Genomic DNA, 20581 nt, shown 5'->3' on the forward strand with positions numbered 1-20581 from the left:
CAGAAGGAATTTTTTTTTTTTTTTAAATTAAAAAAAATTGTTGTAGGTAGAAGACATCAACTATTCTAACAAAACCCATCAAGACCCCAAGCCCAGAAACCACATACACAAAGCACCTCCCTGTAGAAACCGCAGGCATTGACTAATTGAATTATTAACTACTTGAAATTTGGGCTTTCTGTTGTGCTACAAGGAGCAAAAAGAACATGAATGAACCTATTCATTAAAGAAAAGAAAATTACTCAGCAAAATATTGCTAAGTATTAGCAGAAATGTTTTGCCTCTAGTTAGTAGTCATACACAAAATAATGGCATTTGTAATGAAAAAAATAACTTTTTCCAATGTTGTCTTCAAAGTCACAGTAAGATTTCACCAGCTTGAAAATGGTTTGTATTGCTTCAAATTGGTTCTTTTTCATTGGAAATGGGACTTGTTTTTTAAAACAGTGAATGGTTAATGAAACGGGATCATTTGTGTTACTGTCACACTCCTTTAGCGCCATGCCAAAATACAGACTTCCAAGTAGTCTTTAATTTATTACAAATGCTTTGCATATGAAATACATTTTACATTAAACTGAACTTTGTTCTTAATGATATAAATGTTGTTACTAGAAATCTTCTTTTCACTGTCATAAGAAAAAAAAGCAGCTAAATATTTAAAATTAGGTAAATTTGGAAAAATAAGCAAATTTAATATGTTAACTCTTCAAACAATCAAAACACTTGGTTATGTAGGGATCTTACGCTAATTTGGAAGCAATTTGTGAGGTAGACACCAGGTGATGAAGAGGAAACCCTGTGTTCCAGTATAGCCTTGCAGCAGTATTTTCGACTTTCGACTCAGTAGTTACTGCATGAAATCTCATTCAAACATGGTAATTCCTGCTTCAGAGAGGTAGCAATACTCCAGCGGAGGCACTGAGAGACAAGAAATAAGCAGCCAGAGGGTGCAGATGGAGACAGGATGCCCCAACTCTTTGCTGGTCCAAACTCTCTGCCGCGCCCTACTGTATATGGCACACTACAGAGGGGAGCTTTGAGAAAGAGATGACAACAGTTTTACAAATAAGCAAAATGCCTGACAGTAAAATTAAAAGGTCCAAGAGGGACATAAACAATTATGATTGTTTCATTTAGTAACGTGATAGAAAATTCAGTTACTCCATCTCCATGCTGTGCTCTTTTTGATTACTATCCTTTCCACCTATATCCAGTATCCATATGGGGCCAACATCACATCAAGCCAGAGTGGAGCGAGTAGTGCTATGCACTTCAGTAGAGTTATGAGAAAGTACCTGTAAAAGACATATTATTTTGGCTTATTACTTATACTTGTGTAAAACACTCTGGAAATGGTAGCAACAAACCTCAGAGAACGTAACTTGCTGAACTGCAAAGGGCTAATCCTACCTGTCCTCATTATGGATCGTCTGATGTAAAACTGAAAGCTCAGAGGAACTACAGCGACATAAATACAGTACTTGAATATAGGCGACCGCACTTCAGAGATGGTGTATCATGCGCATTATGCTTGAACAGCCCATATGGGGCAAAGGAGGACTAACAGAGGATGAAATTACCACATTGGTGATATAGAAAGTACATTATTACAGTAGGAAAAAGTAGAAATATAATCAAGTCCCCTTTTTTTCAGCCCCTGGTTAAGGCAATAAAATAACATCCTTCGAAACAGTCTTGAATACCAACTGTTATGCTGCCACTATATTATTTCAGCTAAGAGATAAAAGAAAAATAATTTCTAAATTTTCTGATCAAAGGTCACAGCCTGTTCCAAAGTCTGGACAAAGCACTCACCTTCTATTTCTTTTGTAACAGAAAACACCATTATTTTCATTAAATCTCCTTGCTTTTAAAAGAAGAAACAAAACAATTTCTCCAGCTCCATACTCCACTGACAGAGTCAAGGGTGCAACTCTCTGTGCATTTCACTTGGCCACAGCTCTGCCGCGCATCAATGTGCACAAGAAGTTAAAATATCTGCTGAGTGAAAGCTGACCCTTCTAGCCCAGGCTTTTCTTAAGACCTTCTACGTATAGTATTTAGGCAGGTGAAGACAGACAGTGCCATTTTGGAGCCTACAACGCAGTCCGTCCTTTCTGCACCAACAGAGCAGAACAGCACCTCTTAGCCCATTATTTCCTGTTAAAAAAAGGAAGTACAGAAAGCAAACACTCAGTGCCAAAGTCCTGAAGTGACTAAAGAATCAAAGCACTAGTGATCTTACTGACGGTATAAGCTTCTCTCCCATTGCTTAAAACTGCATGCCAGCTGTATTAACTCCCCAAAGCCCTTATTCAGCAGTGAAATGTTTTAAAAAGCATTTCTCGGCATCTTGCCCTTCAGCAGAAGAAAATTTGCATTTTTACAGCATTTCTGCCTGTCAGCACTAAAACATTCTAATGGGTTTTGCAGCTGTGCGGGGAGAATTGAGAGACGGTCAGCGGATTCTTATGGCAGACTGCTGGGACACAAGTGCCTGAGGGTGCTGAGGCAGGAGAAACCAGCTGACCTGACCAGTCTTTACACTGCACAGAAAATTCAAACAGCAGCTTTCACCTCCAATGAGCATGCCAGAACAAAGGCTCTTCATGATCCATGGGCTCTGTGTATCAAGGAACATTAAAATCCTTATTTTTTTGCTTGGTCTTAAAAGCAGCAGCTTTCTGTAAGAACTGAAGCAAGAGCAAAAGTATAGCTAATTGCAACTTCAACTCTCATAAGCTGTACCTAGTGTCTGGGTTTTAAGTCACGGATCTTTATGCTGTAACTCCCGCATGCACTTTGAGAAAGCAAGCAAGAGCAAAATCGGAGGACCACGGCATCCCAGGTTTCTACTTGGAGGTGGGGACAGCAGTGTGCCTGACTTAAAGGACTTCAAAGGACATTACCTAAGTGTACAAGTGAGAGGCAGGGCGAGAGGTAGGAGTGACGCCAGGAGCTAGTCAGCGCATGCAATCTCTGCAAGAGCTTCAGGCTGAGGTGGCTGGCATAAGGGGACTGCAATACCGTGAGCTGCTGTTCCGCAGGGGGAGCCATCCAGCACTTGGACACCCAGTTTCAAAGCATGAATTAAGTCCAGGAATCCAAGCCCAAGAAAGGGGTTAAATGCACCTTCCCTTCTGCTAAAAGCAGAATAGCACTCCTTCTCCATAGTGGCGCTTGGTTAAACACTAACCATACATATTTCCCCCCAAAAGACATCCCTTGACAAACCCAAGAAGAGCCTGCCTTGCTGCTTCAGTACACCTTATCAAAGTCTACTAATTGCAGTCAGAAAAAAATAAGCTGTTCTACTCCTGTGAAGGATTAAGTATTTTCGTTTCAAGTCTAATAAAACTGAGATCGCATAGGCATATTCACTGGATTCACTATCTTATGACTCAGTCTTCTAATAATTACACCAAAATGTTTCTTAACTAATTAGCCAAATTCTTCTCTTAGTTATACTAATAAATGAAACTGTGGATTTGTTTGATATTTGCAGCACTGTGGCCAACACAGATTTATCCTTGAGACACTCTATCTCCAAATATAGACTCAAGATAGTTCATCTAGTCAGGGAACATGCATGTATGTAGGAGGGAGTCTGAAAATGTTCCAAGGAATGGAGTTTATGCCACTTCCTAAACTACTGGCACATAGAGGAAGACCAGAAAAAGGCCTGTAAGGAAAAGCCCAAGCGAAGAGCAAGCACACTGTCAGAACCTCATAAAGCCAAACCTAAATGACAAGGTAAGGAAAGGGAGAAGGAAAACAGTTACATATATCTGTCAAGTGGAAGGAAAGGAAATTTAAAAAGCTATAAAAAATAAGAAGCAAGGAGGAAACCTCTTTAATGCATGACAAGATCTTATCAGTGTGTAAGCCAAGAGAAAACTGAGTCCACACGAGCAGTCACAACAACTACCTCATGTCAGAGTTTGTAGATAAAGCATTAACAATTTAACACACCACTATTCATTATTCAAAACATTCACGCTCACACTGAAACTTCTTGAAATCTGTCTTGCTTCTCAGATTTGGAGTTAACGAGAGGAACAGTATTCCCCCCCATTAGTGCCTGCGCGTGTCCTGCCCATGTGACACGGCCACAGTGCCTCTGGCCTTTTCCTACCATCAAGGTGTTACATCACTCAGTGCCTTAAAAAATTAAAACCTCACCCTTGTAAAGAGCAGATCTGTAGCTCACGTTATCAAATTATAGACAGATAGTTGCTACATTGAAGGGTAAAGTATGAAAACATGAGGATCCTGAGGATCTGTGGTGAATTGAAATGAAGAAAGATGAGGTACATATTACAAAGCTCCTACTGAAAAAACAAACAACAGTGTGACCCAATTCTGTTGAATTTAGAATAAGAAATTTATCTGGCATTGCTGTTTATTATCTAGAATGCCATATATACTATTAACCAGGAGACACTACATCATTTAGTTTTCTCTGTTCACTACCATACTGTAATTGAAGATCTACAGGATATGCTTATCGGAAACCCCACACAATTGCCTTGTCTACATATTTCAAAAGCTCATGCTTAATCTCTAGACATGAAAGGACATGGACAGCATCAGAAAACAAACTATTTTTAACCCCTTAAATTACTAAAAGTACTATTTTTTCCCCTGTGCTTTCTCCTTAGTTTTGAGAAAGGAACAGCCAATTTTCTTTATTTAATCACTCTTTGCCCGTTATATTTTTACCCCCTTACCAGGAAGGTGCAAAGGTTGGGCTTGTCTTTATTTCTGTTCTTCTAAATATCTCCATTGCAGTTTGATGTCACAGAACTACTATACTCACTATTTATACACAAAAAATTTCCAACTGAGTTTTCTTAACAGCTTATTTGTTTATACGTTCTTAATTCTGAGCTAATGTTTTCAAGATTCACTACCTATAAACGTCGTTAGAAAAAGTCTTCCAAATACAGTAACACACAACAGTTTGCCTCATATCAAGTGCCTGTTTCCTGACACTCACTCCAGGCAATATACCTAAATGGCAGCTGGAGAAGCTCTGCACCCCCGTCCGGGGCAGGCAGTTTCCTTTCTAACAGAGATGAGGACTGTAAGGCCCACACAGCTCGGACAATGCTGTCCTCCTCAGGTGAAGCCATTCTTGCCCCTGTCATGCATAAGGAAATCCAGCTGCTGTTCTTGGTGTCAACACTGTATTTTTCAGTTTAAATCTGCAATTTATCCTCTTATCTTACATGGTATGCATGCTGCAGGGAACACCCTGAACATCCATCAGCCAGAAATCAGGAGCTCAGACTTCCCAACATAACATAGTAAGCGCTGACTCGATACCTGTTTAGCCACTGGAAAGAATCTCAACCTCTTTCCTTTGTTTGCACCACATTTAAGTCTTGGGTAAATATCAAAAAAAAAAAAAAACCACAGAAAAATATCCTAACTTACTGACTTTACTGAGCCTCTCGAAAGGTCAACAAATATTGTATAAAGAGCCACCATCATATACATTAATTAGTCAGTGAGATGTTTTTATTTTATATCTACATTCAGCTTGTGACCATGTAAGTTCATACAAAACCTTTTTATAAATCCTGAATATTGCAAAAAAATATTACAGGGACGTTTAGAACTTTTTTTTTTCCCCCAACAAAATACTTCTTGTCTTTATATTTCCTTCCACACAACCCCCAATCTTCTTCATTGAACAGTTTGTAACTGTAAATAGCAACATTAACTTGCACTGAATAAGATCTTGATAAACAGTAAGTGGGAATATGATTGCTACCTCCTTTTCTCTTGGCCTATGCATCTTTGTAAAAGGCCCCAGTTATCTTGGTACGACTTGGGATGGATAAATGTGTTTAGCTCACAGTTGCAGAAACCAGTCAAGAATCAAAATATTATTCTTCCTCATAAATAAACTTGATTTTACGGTGCTAACAATAATTTAATGAGAATCTTCCAAGTAAGAGCTCTCTTTCCCAGAACAGGAGCAAAAGGATATTCTGTGATGTTGACATTTACACAATCCAACAATCCCTTAAGCTTAAATAATACCCTTCCTGCCCAACAAGAACAAACAAAACTACTTTGCAAAACAATGAAGGAAAATTCAAGGTAAAAACTTTAGTCAGCAACTATTTGAAAACAGCACTGCAAATTCAGCACATATAGTCAAGGTAGGAATGGTAATAAAAATCCACAGATGAAAAGAATAAAGTACTCAAAGTATCCATTCCCAAAGGACATTGCCAGCACTCAAATTACAGAGGCAAAATTCTATAGAAATGTTCCAGGACACCTTAGGAGCACTAAGATAGGTTTGACTATTGTCTGTTGCTTTTAGGTATCTATTTGTATTTCCTTTTTTTTTTTTCTTTTTTTTTATCTTTAAGGTGGCTCACATACATCTTTAAAACACACCAGATGGGGCAGCTCTTGGAGACTGTCACCATCCCAGTAGCGCTGGCTGCATGCTTGAAAAGACACTTTTACTAGTCCAGCACTTCAGCCTCCATTACCCAAAATACATCACCCCTAGCATCCTCTAGTGCCTTTATTAAACCATAAGTCTGTCTACTCTCCACCAGCATCTGTAATGAACGGCAAAACATGCGCTGCCAAACTGATACGACTGACCCAAAAAAGGACTAGTAGTTTTGACAGTTTTCGAACAGAAATCAAATGGTGGCTGCCTCCTCATGCTGGTGGCACTCTCCTCCTTTCTTTAAAGTTTTGTGATTAGTTATGAAGCTTATGCATATTCATATTTTCCTAAGCTATTAGTAAAACTGCATTTTTCTCCAGTACTCAGCCAGGAGAAGCTGAGCACTAAAATTTATTATTTTAGAGACTGATTCAAGTCCAGCTGACTTGAGGAAGTTTCATAAATGACAACAAAGAACAATAAAAAATAATTTTATTTTCCCAACAGGTTTTTAAAAAAAATGTTTTGGGAGATCAACGAAGATCAATTAGCTATATACCTGCCAAATTGACAAAAGATAGCAGATTATCATCTGTGGTCATACATATAAGTACAATGTATTTATTCCAAGAGTTCCAAGCAGATCTAGAAAAACAGTAAAAAGTCAAAGCCAACACTTTTAATGTGCCGTTAAATATCCATCAGAAGTTTAGTCTGAGGCAAGATGAACCCCTCCCCTCATATCAGAAGGCATGCAAATCACTGATGGCTCTTAGTCCCATTTCAACACTTAGTATTTGAAGAAATCGGATTTAAATGCTGTCAGTCATGAATATTACCTTTGAGCTGTATGATAATTTTGCAGTAGTCTTATTTGTAAAGGACTGGCCATTAAATAGAGAATAAATGACAGATAAGGAATTGCTGTTATTTGTGCATTATTTTTCTTTTTTTTCCAGCCAGGTTGATAGGAAGAAAATTCATTACAGAAAAAACCTAAAACGTAACGTGAAAAAACAGTAATGGTAATGAAATGGATTAAGTCCTCCAATCCATTTTTTCCTCTTGGTCAAGACGAGTATGGGTGTGAGTAGGCAGAATAAAAGAAGCAAACTCATACTCTCCTGATTAACAGAGGTCATAAACAGAGAGGTTCGGCTGCCCAACACACGGGAGTACCTTGTATCTAAAGTGTTACTCTCAGTCAGTGATGCTCTGACTAACTAGAGACACGGACGTAGGGAGATCATACGAGAGGCCACAGAGCAGTGTCTCTGGCTCCACCTCGGTCAGAACCCATTTATTAGTACGAGGGAAACAAATCAGGAAGAAAATCTTCAGAATAGCAAAGAAAATCCCAAACGTTTCACACAAGTGTATCTTCCTGAAACACGTACAGAGCACCCGAAAAAAACACTCCTAACAAACCTCAACCATCAATTCTCCTCCATGCCCCCCAGCAGGGCACTGACGCCAAGAACCGCTGCTGTGTGGCTACGACCCCAGCGCTACAGCTGGCAAAGTGTGCTGCATGTGGCTGAGGACAGTCAGCGCCAGCTCACCCTGCCAAGCATTACGCCGGAGCTGTTGGTACCGCTTAGGCTTCCGCGGGCACCACGACTGCATTTTCCTAACTGGTGCTCTGGGAGGCAGATCCAGCCTCGTACTCAGCAGGTCACCAACGGCAGCGTCTAGCATGTCACGCTGGTACTCTTGAGAAGCATCAAACCACACTAGCTGAGAGGACACTCACAGTACCACCATGGGCTTAGACACAGAACTGAACACATCTGCTGTAAGCTGACAGGATAATAAGTACCTCTTTTATATACTGCTCTGCGGGTGGAGAAGCAATTACAAATAAATGGTGTCACTGGAACAGGTGCTTGCCAGGGTCTGATGCAAAGTCAGCCCTGGCTGAATGAACAAGTCACCCCAAAATGGAGCATGAATTCAGACAGATTCTACTACAGATTTTAGCCACTTTTAATGCCTTTCCCACAGATGAAAGGAAGGATGACTTATCAGGGAGCTTTATTAAATTGGATCGCTATTCTTACCAGACAGAATAAAAACTTCTTTGAAATGTTGCAAATCAGTCTTCAAGATGATGAGAATGACCAGTAATTTTAGACTTAATAACTCTGTTTAGAGCAGCCTTACAATCTGGTAAAGAAAATGACCTTGGGAATCTTACGAGTCCTGCTGAGATGAAGTAATTTCAGTTTTCTGAACACATGAAGTGGGGAAGAGAAAAAAAGGGTAGATTTGATCATAGAGAAACCCCAGCAAACTACACAGGAGAAAGGCTACTCTAGTGCATGCATTGTTCCTTTATGCCACCTACACTACTCAGGAACCTTAAAGTAATTGGAATTTTGTTTCCATTAAGGTTGGAACATTTTCTCTGATGTGAGTTCAGAAATTCTAAGTCATGAAAGGAGAAACAAACACATACTTACATATTTAACTTCCAAGAATACAAAATATGTCAATCTCTGTATTATATCCTAAACAATGCTTAGCATGACAGGAAAAGCTGCCTTAAGGAGACTCTAAAGCACTCAGTCCTAAACTCCCGAAGAAACCATTAGATTTAACTGAACAAAGAGTAGGGGAAAAATAACGGTTCATGCATTTGGACAAAACAAGTTGAAGTCCAGACCTATTCAATACAATGCAATTAATTATGAACTATCTACTGGTGGTAATGCACACAGAATAAGATCTAAACAGATATGAGTTTTGGCACTCCTTTTTTAATTTGTGAAGACATTCTTTATAGCTGAAAGTAAATACAAAACAAGCAAATTGACCCTTTTCTTGTATCGGTGCAGGAATAGAGGAAAAAAATTCTTAGCCTGTTCAGATACTGAGGAACTGTTAATACAGTATCTTTTCTATTGAAATTTATTATTCATTTTTTAAAACGTAAGATAGGAAAAGTACAGCTTCCTCCTGTGCAAGTTTGTTGAGGTACTGATTTCCCTCCCTGCTCAGGATGTTGAGCGCCTTTGCCGGAGGTCCACCAGCTCTTTGCAGTGTGCAGCCATAGCAACTTAAATTGTAAGGGTACTCCTTTTGATGCAAAAATAAAAATGACTGCAAATAGGGATCACCTTAAAAATTTAGTGGTTTTATAACTCATTCTCTCTATCACCCCAAAACAAGATGACAACCGTCATCATAAAATCATAGAATCGTTTAGGTTGGAAAAGATCTTTAGGATCAAGTTCCAACCATTAACCTAACTCTGCCAAGTCCACCATTAAACCATGACCCTGAGTACCACATCTACACATCTCTTAAATATCTCCACAGATGGTGACTCCACCACTTCCCTGGGCAGCCTGTTCCAATGTTTGACCACTCTCTCAGTAAAGAAATTTGTCCTAATATCCAACCTAAACCTCCCCTGGTGCAACTTGAGGCCATTTCCTCTCATCCTATTGCTAATTACTTGGGAGAAGAGACCAACACCCACCTCACCACAACCCCCTCTCAGGTAGTTGTAGGGAGCAATAAGGTCTCCCCTTAGCCCCTACTTCTCCAGCCTGAATAACCCCAGTTCCCTCAGCCGCTCCTCATAAGACTTGTGCTCCAGACCCCTCACCAGCTTCGTTGCCCTTCTCTGGACACGCTCCAGCAACTCAATGTCCTTCTTGTAGTGAGGCGCTCAAAACTGAACACAGGATTCAAGCTGCAGCCTCACCAGTGCTGAGTACAGGGGCACGATCACTTCCCTACTCCTGCTGGCTGCATTGTTTTTGATACAGGCCAGGACGCTGTTGGCCTTCTTGGCCACCTGGGCACGCTGCCGGCTCATGTTCAGCCGGCTGTCAACCAGCATCCCCAGGTCCCTTTCCGCCGGGCTGCTCTCCAGCCACTCCTCCCCAAGCCTGTAGCATTGCATGGGGTTGTTGTGGCCAAAGTCCAGGACCCAGCACTTGGCCTTATTAAACCTCATACAGTTGGCCTCTGCCCATCGATCCAGCCTGTCCAGATCCCCCTGCAGAGCCCTCCTACCCTCCAGCAGATCAACACTCCCACCCAGCTTGGTGTCATCTGCAAACTTGCTGAGGGTGCACTCAATCCCCTCGTCCATCATGTTGACAGAAGGAATTTTTATGTCAAGTGCCATAAGTGTTTTGTAAATAGAAATCTTCAGTTGCTCTTTCACAGGCTTGTCTTCAAAATCTGAGCATCTTGTTCTGTTTAGACATTTAATTATTATGCTTGTCATAGTTTGTTTATTAAATAGAAAACAGGCAATATAAACCTGCTATGTTCAGAACCCACGCAGTGCAGAGAAAATCTCCCCCATAATCAGCCAAGGGCAAAGCACTTCCAAGGTAAACCAATGTAAGCATGTGCTGCAGTATGCTTACTTAATAGTGCTGCAAAACCCTACTTGGTGAAATAGCAGAGAGGAGTTGAAGGAAAGATTTATAAAGCAATAGCGAAAAAAAAAAAAAAAATCATGGGCTCCAATTACGGGCCCTCTCTCACAACCTGAGAATAAAGAAACATCTAGTGAAACTGAAAGCAATGCGCACCACCCATAGTAACTGATCAATGGAAATAATTATTGTATACAACCAGATGTAATCTCTGGAACTCAGTGCTGCAGGGTACTGCTGAGATCTAAAGCGTAGCATTTCAATAGAAAGATCCAGTTCCTCTGCAGGATGCTGAAATTATAGAGGATACAAACCCTTATCCAAAACAATCGCCAAAGCAAACACAAACACTGCCAAAGTATTACCACCTACTTGCTGTCAGGCAGAATTGGTCTCCCTACAATCAGCAAGTGAACTATATAGCTTTGCCACTCATGTCAAAAAAGAAAAAGCAAAATCCTTCAACAGAAATTCAAACACAAAAGAACAAGTGCCTTCATTATATATTACTCTGAGGACAAAAGAAATGATCATAATAGCAAAATTGCGTCAGGAGAACAGAACACAAGACAGAATCTGCCTTGAACATAAACACAAACCAGGAAAATCCTCCAATTATCATCAGACAAAGGCAAAAATAGCAAAAAAATCCCAACTCATCATGGCATCAGTTTTACATCATTGTACACCCTAAACTTGGGAACCGTGGAAAGTAGCTACCATTGCTTCCTTTTCCACCTTGCTGTTCCTTAGCCCCTGTCAAGAGACAGGGCCAAACCCACAGCCAGGGGCAGGAGCTATGCCAGCTGCTACTACCACTTCAATAGATACTGGAAAAGCTGGTGACGTGAGGACAATTGAGGGCATGTGCAAGCTCTGTAGGAACTCTAGCATGACTATCATCAGCAACAAGCAGGAGAAGAGGTATAGTGAACAGCTGAAGTTACTGGTAATAAATCAAAATGACCTTGGTTCAAACACTTGGGATAAGAGAGACCATCTCTTAATAGCTGTAATTTCTTCTGTTTCCCAGATTGACAGTATTAGAGTTTACAAGCCAGTTTCAAAGAAGCCAAGTAAGTCGTGACTGACGTTGCATCAGAGGCTAGCCAAGATTTATTCACAATAGATAAATCATTAAAAAGTACTATTCTCAAATTACAATAATCTAATTTTATAGATGCAGTGCCTAATGGACCCACAGCAAGACAGGCAAATTTCCCAGACTGGTAAACATACCCTCTTAACCAGTCTCATCCATCAGGGCTGCCTAACAACATTAATGTGGATGTCTCAGGAGAATTATTTGTATCCCATACCAAGCAGAGAACTATTTGTATCCCATACCAAGCACAAACTGCAAAAGCTCAACTTTTCACAGTCATTACTACTTTTTTTAATCCTTAAATGTCAATCAGTTGACATTTCTTTTAATAGCAAGGGTGAAAAGCCATTCGTATTTTTTAAGTCCAGCATTCTGAAATAAAATTTTGTGGAACAAAACCAAGAGTGTACAGCACCTTCTGAAGTGAAAAGCTGCCTCTTAGCAGACCTGGTCCAGTCGTAAAAAAATAAAAAGTCTACTTTCAGTCAGCCAGTCTCCACATATAATTCACAGTATGCAAGTTATATGGGACAGTGTAAATATATACAAACAACTTTTTTTTTTATCTAAACTAATACAGTTTTCAAGTCAATAGAGTTCAGATTATGATTTCAAATCTGAAACCAGAATTTGTCTGCCTGAAAATTTTTTTACAGACCTTCCCCCAGCTCTTTATTTGAATTGCAATCCACTGATACATACAAGACAGTAATTTTTACAATGGTGCTTGGTAAATAAGCTGATAAGTAAATTTATTTGCCCTAATATTTGACCTCAATTATTAGGACAGGGTTGTAAATTTTTTTAAATTACCTATTTGTATTTTTGGATTACAACATCCAAAGCAAGGTAAAAACATTTAAGATTCTGCATCTAAATGTCAAAAGACAAAAAAATTAATTTCAGTAATTTTTTAGTTAAATCTCAAATATTCAAATTCCTCTTGAATATTCTACTTGATATTATTGAATATCAAGTTCCTCTGTCTGTAACAAAATAAAATGGGAAATGGTTTGCAACCAACAGCAATCCGACTTCACATTGTGGCAGTCACAAGCAACCTGTAAGGCAAGATGCATTTCAGTTCTCAACTATAGGCTGAGTTTTTCAGCAAGAAGCTCAAAGATTACAAATCATAATTCACAATTTTAGTTTCAAACATATTTTCATTTCTTCAGAAAGTGTTATTTCCTATGCACCCTTTTAGATGGGTGGCAACAATCCCTTCAGCTATCAGTGAAGACATGAAAAAAAGCTTGCTTTTCCACTTCCCTGACTTGTTTTTGCTACAAAGCCCCCAAGAGAAATAAATACATTAGTAAAGAGGAAGGTCTTTTTGTCAATACATGCAGTAAGTATTCCTTGTGTGGTAAGAGTTTAAGGAATGATTAAACAGAAGAGGAACCTCATGTTGAATTAGAACAAGCAGATCAGAAAGGCTGCATTGGTATTCATGAACAACAATATAGTCACAACAACAACAGAGACCGCAGGCTTTACTGGAAAATACTGCTTACCACATACCTTGACGATTCCTCTCTCAAGCCCTAGACTTCTAAAAATGTCTTCCTTTTACTTTCTCCCTTTTTTTTTTTTTTTAAATAAATTCTCACTTGCTATTTTTTGGCATAAGCTCCAAAAATTTCTATCCAAAGAACTATTTTAGACCACAGTTCTATTTCAGATATATTTTCCTTTAAAATAAAAAGACAGAAATTAAATTGATTTTCAGAAGACAAAAGCCTTTAACAAACTGTCAGTTAAGATCTTCTCCAATCAATATTATCCTTTCCCATCAAGCTTCTTCACAAATTCAATCAATTAAAAACAAAAAAGAATTCTAAGATCATATATATAAACTTCTATTTGACAATCATTTAATCTAAAAAAAAAAGACCTGCCATTACTATTCTGTCTCAGTACATCCTGCAAACGTAAGTGCCTGTTCCTGAATTTCAGTGAAAGTACTCACACAGCAGAAATATAAGAATTCAATAATTCTTGTCTTACTTATTAAAAGTGCTTATCCCAAGTACTAAATATATGCCACAAGCAGCAATTGATCTTACAGTACTTCAGTTAAGTCTGCAATATATTTAACACATAAAGGAGCGCAATTTCATCATGTACAGAAGGTTTCAGTGTTGGCAGGTAGCAGCTGACAGCACTTGGATACTGCTATTAGAAATGGTTTAGGCAGTTTATACACACAGCATTGATGTGCCTTCTGGTTCAGGCATTAGTAGCTAGATCATGCACTTGAATTGCTCTGTGAAAGGCACCTTAAAATAGAGCTGGGGTCTGAGATCACTTTTATCACTGTAAATGCAGAGCAGTTTGATTCTTATGTTTAAAGTTCACATGCTGGGTTTACTCCCAGGCTCCTCTAACACACTCCAGGAGGGACAAGAGTGACACATACCAACCAATAAAAAACAGTGGAAAGGCGAGTAGTGTTAGGAAAAGCAGATTGGTGTGAACAAACAAAGAGACAAAAGCAATTAATCTCTTATACATGGAAAAAATAATGTACTTTTTTTTTTTCCTCCATAGCACTGTACATTGCTCCCACTGAATTTTTTTCCATTTGAAGAACACAAAGTGAAGAAACATAGAAATATAGAATCATTTAGGTTGGTCAAGTCCCAACCATTAACTTAACACTGCCAAGTCCAGCACTAAACCATGTCCCCAAGCACCACATCTACACAACTCTTAAATACCTCCAGTGACGGTGACACCACCTCCCTGGACAGCCTGTTCCAATGTTTGACCACTCAGTAAAGAAATCCTTCCTAATATCCAATCTAAACATCCCCTGGTGCAGCTGGAGGCCATTTCCTCTCATCCTATCGCTGGTTACTTGGGAGAAGAGACCAACACCCACCTCACCACAACCCCCTTTCAGGTAGTTGTAGGGAGCAATAAGGTCTCCCCTTAGCCCCTACTTCTCCAGCCTGAATAACCCCAGTTCCCCCAGCCGCTCCTCATAAGACTTGTGCTCCAGACCCCTCACCAGCTTCGTTGCCCTTCTCTGGACACGCTCCAGCACCTCAGCATCCTTCTTGTAGTGAGGGGCCCAAAACTGAACAGAGGATTCAAGCTGCAGCCTCATCAGGGCCAAGTACAAGGGCACGATCATTTCCCTGCTCCTGCTGGCCACACTGTTTTTGATACAGGCCAGGACGCTGTTGGCCTTCTTGGCCACCTGGGCACACTGCCGGCTCATATTCAGCCGGCTGTCAACCAGCACGCCCAGGTCCTTTTCTGCCAAGCAGCTCTCCAGCCACTCCTCCCCAAGCCTGTAGCGTTGCATGGGGTTGTTGTGGCCGAAGTGCAGGACCCGGCACTTGGCCTTATTAAACCCATCGATACAGCCTGTCCACATCCCTCTGTAGAGCCTTCCTTCCCTCAAGTAGATCAACACTCTCACCCAACTTGGCAGCATCTGCAAACTTACTGAGGGTGCACTTTATCAATGATTTGGATGAGTGATCAATATATTAAAGAAGATTAAGTTCTTCTTTGGCTAGGCCTATGCAGCTATCCAGAACAAAATCGGAGCCATTAGTTGATACAATCAAGAGGAAAACATGGTGCAGTAGTTGTTGCATCTGTTGAAATTGTGCGCAGCACATTGAAGCCAATGAGCAGAAAGACTTTCCCCTCATCTGACCTAGTTCTGTCAAAGATTCACACATGGAGACAGTGGGTGTAGAGGTGACACATGCAGTATCTTTAAGAGTTTTGGAAGGCAACAACTCACAGTGAAGAATACCTAAGACCCTGCTGGGGAAAGAAAAGCTAACTGAACTCTAGAAAATTCAGACAATATGTTAGAAGGTTGCTCAGAACTTCAGGTGTACAAGAAAGTGAACTGACTAGGGCCAAGCCATTTTACAAAAACAAAACAATGCTGGGAAAAAAGTGCCAGAAGGGTGGTTGGTTTCAGAACAAAGCTACTTGATGCTGCAGGTATGTCCTATTTGAAAGAAGCTACAAATTTAAAGACTATCCTCCCTCTCCCTCCTTTTTTAAGCAGTGTGTAAAAAATACTGTAAAAATCCAGTATAATTGCAAAAACATGATCCAATTTCAGGGATTGTGAATTGCTGCTGACTGCACTGTGACAGGTGCAGCATAGAAAGGCACTGTCCCCAAAGAGTTTTTACACAAAATCAACAAAGTATACCAGAAATAAGGAGAAAAGGCTCAAAGAAACTTTAATTTCTCATTAGATTATTCTAAAAAAAATAAATATCAATTATCTCAAACTGACTGTATACCCAGCCAGTGGTAGCTGGTAGATTCTGTACATGCAGTGTTACAAGTTGCCCAGGAAGGGCTGCAGAGTCCATCCTTGGAGCTATGCAGACCCGACTGTGCACGTCCCTGAGCAACCTACTGTAGCTGACCCTGCTTGGAGCAGGGGAACGGACTGGAGGATGCCCAGGAGCCCCTTCTCACTCCTGCAATTCCCTGATCAGATTAGAATGGATTTCTGAGAATTTATTTAAGGTAAACTGTTTTTCCATAAAATGAATTAGGCACAGTGCTCTATACATAAGGTAAAGCCTTGAAAAAAAGCAGAATACAATTGTGAATGAAGTCTACAAATGTTTGTTAAATCAGCTTTACTGGTGGACAGACGAGGACCTGGGACAATACCACGCAGGAAAAGCATTGGTCATCACTGATGAACAGATTCATGGCAGAACCTGACAGTAAGGAGCAGCAAAATGAAATTCAGTCTGGAAATGAAAGGTCCAAAAAAATCTATTCACCTACTTAAATCTAAAGTTAAAAGATACACAACTGTGCCAGGTATCTGAGGCAAATCTTAAACCGACATAGTGAATACTCCAGTCTTTCTGACCATGTCATTAGTTTTCTTCAGAGTTCCTCAGCAAACAACTGTGTCTATTAGGGAAGTGCAACAAACAGGAATATATAAAAGGTCCCACTATGTAAAAGGGACAGCAGTCTTATGTCAAAAGTGTTCAGTGACCTTCCTGGAGAAAGAAAAAAAGCTCTTGATGAAAGACAGACATGACAGAATTGGGAACTATCTGAGCCACCTCAATACTCATTTACTGAAATTTAACTGGCTTTGACCCAGGCCTACAGAATAACTGAACACAAGGGTCTTGCTCAAAACATACCACCAGAAATAACTTCAAAAAGTGTGCTTTATTTGGTCAAACCAACCTCCAAACCCAGAAATTCAAAACAAGAAACCATTTCTTCCACTGTTACCTACTCTCCCCAGTTATACCACAGGACTATGGCAATTACTACATGCCATTACATAACACATGTATGTTCTTGTCCACCCCAAAAGAGAAGTTTTGTTTGTTACCTCTTACCGACAGTTATTTTGACAGTTCTTTTCTGAGAGTCCATCCTCATCTTCTCCCATAATATCCACTGCCGAAAATATCAGTGCAACCAGAATTGCAAAGCAGCATACCAGTGCAAAGATCACAATGCATCTTTGCTGGGACTGAAAGAGATTAAGATTGAAAAAGTTTTAATGGCATGAGCACATTCCAGTCAATGACCTGAGACTCTAAAACTTTTACATAAGATCCAAAATTCTTTGAGGCTCTTACTGCCATAGCTATCAACATGAAACACACCCGAGGATGAAAACACTCTCAAAACTGCCCTTCAGGTATCACCTTGAGATGTATTTTAAATCTCTCAGACATTGTTAAATAATTCATGTCACAAATAATATTTATAATTTAAACTTTTCTGCTTGTACCACAAGGAAAGCATTATGCGTTAAAACAATGATTCTTACATTAACTGCGTGTTTTCTGATTGCACCTCAAAGCTAAAGCACACACTTAGGATGGCACTCAGAAGTCTTGAGAGTTTTGTTGTGTTCAGTTGAAATAAAACATGTCATTGGAAGAACACTGAAGAGCAAAGTCATTTTTTTGTCACTACACAAAAGTAACTGCCATTGTTACTATGATTGCCACAGCAACTGAGACACTTTGGCAAGTCCTTGACCCACAGTACTTATATTATAAGGAAAACAAATTCACAGGTGATAGATGAGACTCAAGGAAACAATGGGAGACTTGCTCAGTATGATAGGCAATGCTCTCCGCATCTCAGGTTAAATATTAAAACATGGCATAGCACTACCTTATGCTACAACATGAAATCCTGCAGCACTAAATCAGATACACCTGTGTAAACCTCCTAAAGACAATCTCCCAACATGCAATTTGCACAGCTGCATGAATGTAAAGTATATTTTATTCTGAAACCAAATGTTCAAGAAAGTATAATGTATATTTTTCTACTGAAGAAAATTTGTGCAAAGCCAGACATATATATAAAAATATAAAAGTCTAACTCCTGTTGCCATAGTTATTTTCTTAATTTTCACTATTGCCTTGTAATTAAAATTTCACATAAAGAAAGAAAAGCATTATAGGCATGGGAAAGTGGGAAAGCATATGGGAAAGCAGGAAAAGTGTAAGGGAAAGGAAGAAACATCATGCTTGCAGCTGAAAACCAACTTTATAGCATTTCCATTGTTCCTGACATTTCATTTAAGAGGTAATAGATTTCAGAGTAATAAGAATGTTTTCCAGTACACATAAAGAAAAGGCCTGACTTTTTTTTTTTTTTTTAAATAAGCTCCCAAAACTTCTGAACTAGTGCACATCCCAGAAGAAACAAGCTCATGCATTTCAGGACAAATCAGATATGAGCATTTTATTTCAGTTTGTGACAATCTAAAACACAGCAAACTACTTATTCGGACAAACAGGAACAACTTTTCTGAAATTTAGTGAGAAAGGTATTCTTCAACCTAACAGTAACACTGAATATGTCACTTAGGTTATATGCATATTTTAAATATAATGCCCATTAGACACTTTTATACATTTCAAATATATGTTTAAATCTATGTTTTCTAATACATTACCTAAAAATCTTACAAGAATGCAACATAAGAAAATCTTCTTCAAGCATTTACAAAGCCTACTTCTGAAATAAATAAAATTTGGACTTTTTTTTTTTGCTGCTGCTAGGTATAATCGTGGCAACGTATGAAAAGAATTAGAAATGACTGCATTTGGGTGTCCAGAACTAAGGCTGCAGTCAGACATACAGTGGGATTTAAGAAAAAAAAAAAGTTAAAACATTGCTTCATACTACTGGCAAGAAAAACGAAATGGTGCCAAAGATAAAGATATTCAGATCTGGGACACTGCTTTACGACATTTCTTCATCAGGATGGCTCACACTCTTGCTAAGATAACCATTGTCTCATGCAGATTTTACAGTTCTGTAAGTGTATTTGCAGAAACTGTTTGATGCAGCTTCTTCCAAGTGCGGAGCGTATCACCATGGCAGCAAGATAGCAACGCCATTCCCATACCAGCGAGCCAAACAGAGCCAGGGCTCATTCCCCAGCCCCTAAAAGCAGGGGGTGTGACCCAGCCTGGCACACAACACTAGCGTTCTTTTTCCTTCCAAAACAGGGTCACTGCAGCCATTCTAGTCACTGGGAACAGTCCCGAGTCCGTATTTTGGTCAAATTTGTAGCAACAAGCATCCTAGCTACCACACAGTATAAATGACTTCATGCTATTGCTCCACAGAATAACTCCCATCATCTTGCTGCGTCACCACGCAAGCAGCAGAACGACCACGGAGAGTTGCAGGGTCACCGAACCAGCCGGGACCACAGCAGCCTTCAAGGCTGTGCCAGCACACATGGAACCAGCAAGAGATGTTTCATTAAAAGGAGTCCACAGCACCTCTACCACACATGTCGCAAGTCATAAAATAGCCCTCAAAACCTGTTAACCAGCTTAAAACTTAAAGGCCAAAAGCTATATAAAACTTACAGTGTATAAAAAATGATATGGTATCACAAGAAGGAGGATAAAAAAAAGCACGTGCAACAGATATCTTAAGTTTCTCCAATACCAAGAAATTTTATGGTAGCAATTTCTAGGTGGTTACATTCAAGGAATACGGAAAGGGGAGGACAAAATAATTCTGCATGGATCCTTCTATTCTAGCTTTAATTCCCATTCCACATAAATTTGGGGGATATATTCAAGGCTTCTTGACTTCTGTGCTGTAGTTGAAATTCGTATAAAGTTTAAATCTCTGTTCTTTCAGTTCTGCATGTGTACAGCTTGTTAAGCTCTGCAGTTTGACTGACTTCTCTCTATAAGAGGCACAAAGTCAGCACCACTAGTAAGACCACTGCTATTCTACCAGCATGAAAATAAAGACAGAATTGCTAATTTACTGCTTTTATTTACGCAGATCCTTTATATTATGCATTTGTCTTTGACAAATGCATTAGTTAATTCATAACTATAATGAATAACACTAAACTAGAATGGATTAGTTATTTCACTTTTTCTTAAGTACCAGCTTAACAATATGGTTACAAATAGTGTAGGAGACCTTTTAAATGTACATGAAAAAAAGAATTTTATCAAACCGTGACAACAGTATTTTTTCTTTGAACTAAGGGTAGCACAAAATATTAATAAAACAAAGCAAAAACTCCAACTCTGTTACTCTCCTAACCCTACATTTTTAGTCACAGGTCTGAAAAGTCAGGTAAAGACCATTTAAAAAAATTTATACAGCTAGGAAGGA

The 20581-nt window shown here is 39.4% G+C and overlaps 1 protein-coding gene across 2 annotated transcripts in view; it reads right to left on the reverse strand.

Annotated features, from left to right (window-relative positions):
• The window catches only part of PLD5 (phospholipase D family member 5), a gene marked incomplete at its 5' end in the record, with an annotated part of 182219 nt that overhangs the window by 87197 nt on the left and 74441 nt on the right, over positions 1-20581 (reverse strand). The window contains one exon of one of the 2 annotated variants that reach the window (XM_081997126.1): positions 17296-17432. In XM_081997126.1, coding sequence (XP_081853252.1) covers positions 17296-17432 — 137 coding nt within the window. Of the gene's footprint in view, positions 1-17288; positions 17433-20581 lie in introns of those variants that run through there. The other variant, XM_081997127.1, reaches the window with a different exon arrangement.

Source organism: Phaethon aethereus (assembly GCF_964289735.1).
Source record: "Phaethon aethereus genome assembly, chromosome: 3".
NCBI lineage: Eukaryota > Metazoa > Chordata > Aves > Phaethontiformes > Phaethontidae > Phaethon > Phaethon aethereus.